At 43.5% G+C, this 2936-nt stretch overlaps 1 protein-coding gene across 1 annotated transcript; it reads right to left on the bottom strand.

Annotated features, from left to right (window-relative positions):
* Positions 1 to 1371: 1371 nt before the first annotated feature.
* Positions 1372 to 2600, bottom strand: LOC114737621 (protein SHI RELATED SEQUENCE 1-like; the record flags this gene model as incomplete). Its single annotated transcript, XM_028925577.1, has 2 exons — positions 2160 to 2600; positions 1372 to 1710 (listed from the first exon to the last, which is right to left on the bottom strand). Coding segments are annotated over exons 1-2 (658 nt in total), but the record flags the coding sequence as incomplete, so codon positions are not given.
* Positions 2601 to 2936: the final 336 nt, after the last annotated feature.

Raw genomic sequence — 2936 nt, 5'->3', positions numbered from 1 at the left:
TTAGAATGTTTCTCAGAAGATAAAACCTAACCCCAATGATTTGCACCAAGTGGAAGGTAACACACCCTAAACCAAGAAGGATGTCTAAAAGAAATTTTTAACATTTTCCTGTCAGAAATTCATGCTGGCCATCCGTCATATCATATACAAGTGCAGGTACCATGATGCTCTCCACATTCAAGAGCATTATCCCCGTAGCATAAATAGCTGCGTTCAAAGAAAAGGGCGCGCGCACACACAGACCCATATGGTGCTATTATATCTGGTCATTTTCATTTCTAAAGTAGTTTTCAGAATATATGATTTGATTAGTTTAGCCAAAATAAAAATAAATAAAAACACATGAAAGCAAGTTATCACAAAATATTGTGTGGTTCACAATATCATAGCTTTCACTTTTATGCTAGCAAGTTATCACCAGATTCTGTACGTCTATAAAAGTTAAAAGAAAGGGTGCCAAGCCAATTAATTTATTTTCGCACGCATATATGTATCATAAAAATTACTGCTCGCAGAGAATAAAGTACTGAACTATACATGAGGATGAGAATGCAAGCCGCGCCAACTTGCTTGGGAAATTTCTGGTATCTTACAAGTAGCAAAAGCCTTTCCCCTCCCACTTCTGCATAGTTTTCTTGGACTTTTCTTTCTGACCTGGAGTTTTTCTTGGACTAGGTTCAAGAAAATCTCACAGAAGTGCGGGTGTGTATGTGTGAGATAATGTGTATACCATATATATGCTGTACACTTTACTCAGGTATAATGCAGTGTTGCCCTATATACGCATACTTGGCTGCATGTGAATTAAATATGAGATAGCTAGCACTGAGCAAATTGATCACCAATCTTTCCCGTTTCTTAGTGAACGTAACATCTATGTCTGCATAGTTTTATTGAGTAATAATGGAACCACAGTATTTCACATGGGAATAGGGGGAGAGATTTTCACCTTTAAACTTGAAAGCTGCTCCTACATCGTTGAGAGGCCATAACCAAGTATGAAAAGAGGAAACTTCTCTGTGGGTTTCTTCCACATAGGGATAACGGGGAAAATGCAGCTTCCAAGTCGAGAAGGCGTGAAGAAAACTAAAGACGAGTGACGCACTTACACTCACCACACATATTACAAGTAGATGGATTATATAACTGAACCAAGCATTGAAATTTGCATTGAAAAAATGGTCTACAATACTTTCTCTACTTAATTTTGACCTGATTCTCTTTTTTCTTTTTATCTCTCCTGCTACTTATACGGGTGTCAAATTTTACAACGACAGTAATATCCAACAGCGAGAAGAAGCTGGATGCACTATTAACCTTTTTCATGTTCCTATTTATGAAGATCTCGAGGGAAGAATTGCGTACCAATACCTTCAGCCATGATGGTGTTAAGTGGAGCTGGATACAAAGAAGAAGGATCCCCAAGCGCCCCCCCGGCGGAACCATGGCACCCACCACCCATTGAGCTCGCGGGTAAAACAGACGCACCGCTGGCGGCACCGGCAATGAGGTTCAATGGTTGAACTCCACCTACGCCAGCGGGGGCGCTCACATCTCCAGCTGTGTAGTTATATTCAGGACCCTGGTCGTACAGAATTCCTTTGAACACATGCCCTCCTATGTTCACTGCCGTTTGGTATGCAAATTGTTCGTCCGCATCGTCAATGGAGTTCACCCGCACACATCGGAAATCCGCAGGCGAGCTTACCACTGCAGAAAATCCCGGTGCTCTAAGCCATTTTTAGAATTTTGTTGCATAGAAAACCACCAAAAGGTAAAAGCCGTTGATTAGTTAGCAGAATATGAAAGATTATTAAATGACAACAAATTGAAAGAAAAAAAAACACAACAACACAGGTTGAGAAAGGGATGAGAAAGAGTGAGAGAGAGAGACAGAGAGAATGATCGAAGAAAGTGGAGCAACAGTTTCCCTGTGAATCAACTCGTCAGGGCTACTAAATAACAGTGTCTGCTGGGGAAAAGGGAAAAAGAAAAAGATGAAGAATAGGGTGGATTGAGATGAGATTTGGTTTCACACGCAACCGATATGGTAGGGGAGAATAAGCGGATAATACATCCAAACCTTTCTCATCATCTCACTCTCAACCATCTTTTCCGCAGGAGTCAAAAAAGAAACAAGGGCATGCTAAGATATGTACCTGTTTCGCGGTGTCTTCTGGGAAGAGTGTCCGGGTGAAGTTGGAGTTGGTGTTGCTGTTGGCGCTCGCGACGCTTAGGAGCAGGAACCCAAGTGCTTTTGATGTGTGTTTGGCAATGGAAGCCTCTGCTTTTACAGCAAGTCCTGCACCTCATGTGGGGGCAATCCTTCTTGGCTTTGTTCCCGCAATCTTGGCAGCTTATTCCTCCTCGACCTCTCATAGTCGTCATCATCCCTGAGGATCTCGACGAGGACGGCGGATCATCGTAGCTCCTGCTCGCCCCGTACACATCTTGTTCCGATGGCCTTGTTCCCGGCATGAACTGCTCCTGTTGCTGGTTCCATAGCTCCAACCCTCTGTACGACGACACATCCTCGTTCTTGTACCAGTATAGGGTCTCGGGCGGAGGGAATTCCGTGGTTGGGTTATGATGCCCTTGTGCTTCTTCTTGTTTTGTTGTTGGTTGGTTCCTCTACCTCTACCTCTATCTCCACCGCCTAGTGAGAATAAACCCGCCATTGATTTGCCACCTCTAAGCCTGACCCGCCACTCAATTGTGAGTGACAATCCATATCAGAGAGCTCGAACTCTGTGGTTAGATGAATGAAATATACGAGCGGAAAAAACCCAAATCGAAAACAATTGGTTGGATCGAATCGGGGGTGTGAGAAAAGGACAACCTATTGTAAATGCTGTTGAAACTCCAGCATACTTTTTTTGGTTGCACCGTCCTTGCGCGCTCTCTCTCTTCCCCCTTCCTCCCCCCACAGGGTCCTG

This window comes from Neltuma alba, unplaced genomic scaffold (genome assembly GCF_004799145.2).
Source record: "Neltuma alba isolate B1F8T4 unplaced genomic scaffold, ASM479914v2 tig00002790_pilon, whole genome shotgun sequence".
Lineage (NCBI taxonomy): Eukaryota > Viridiplantae > Streptophyta > Magnoliopsida > Fabales > Fabaceae > Neltuma > Neltuma alba.
This window is presented reverse-complemented; position numbering and strand designations above follow the sequence as displayed.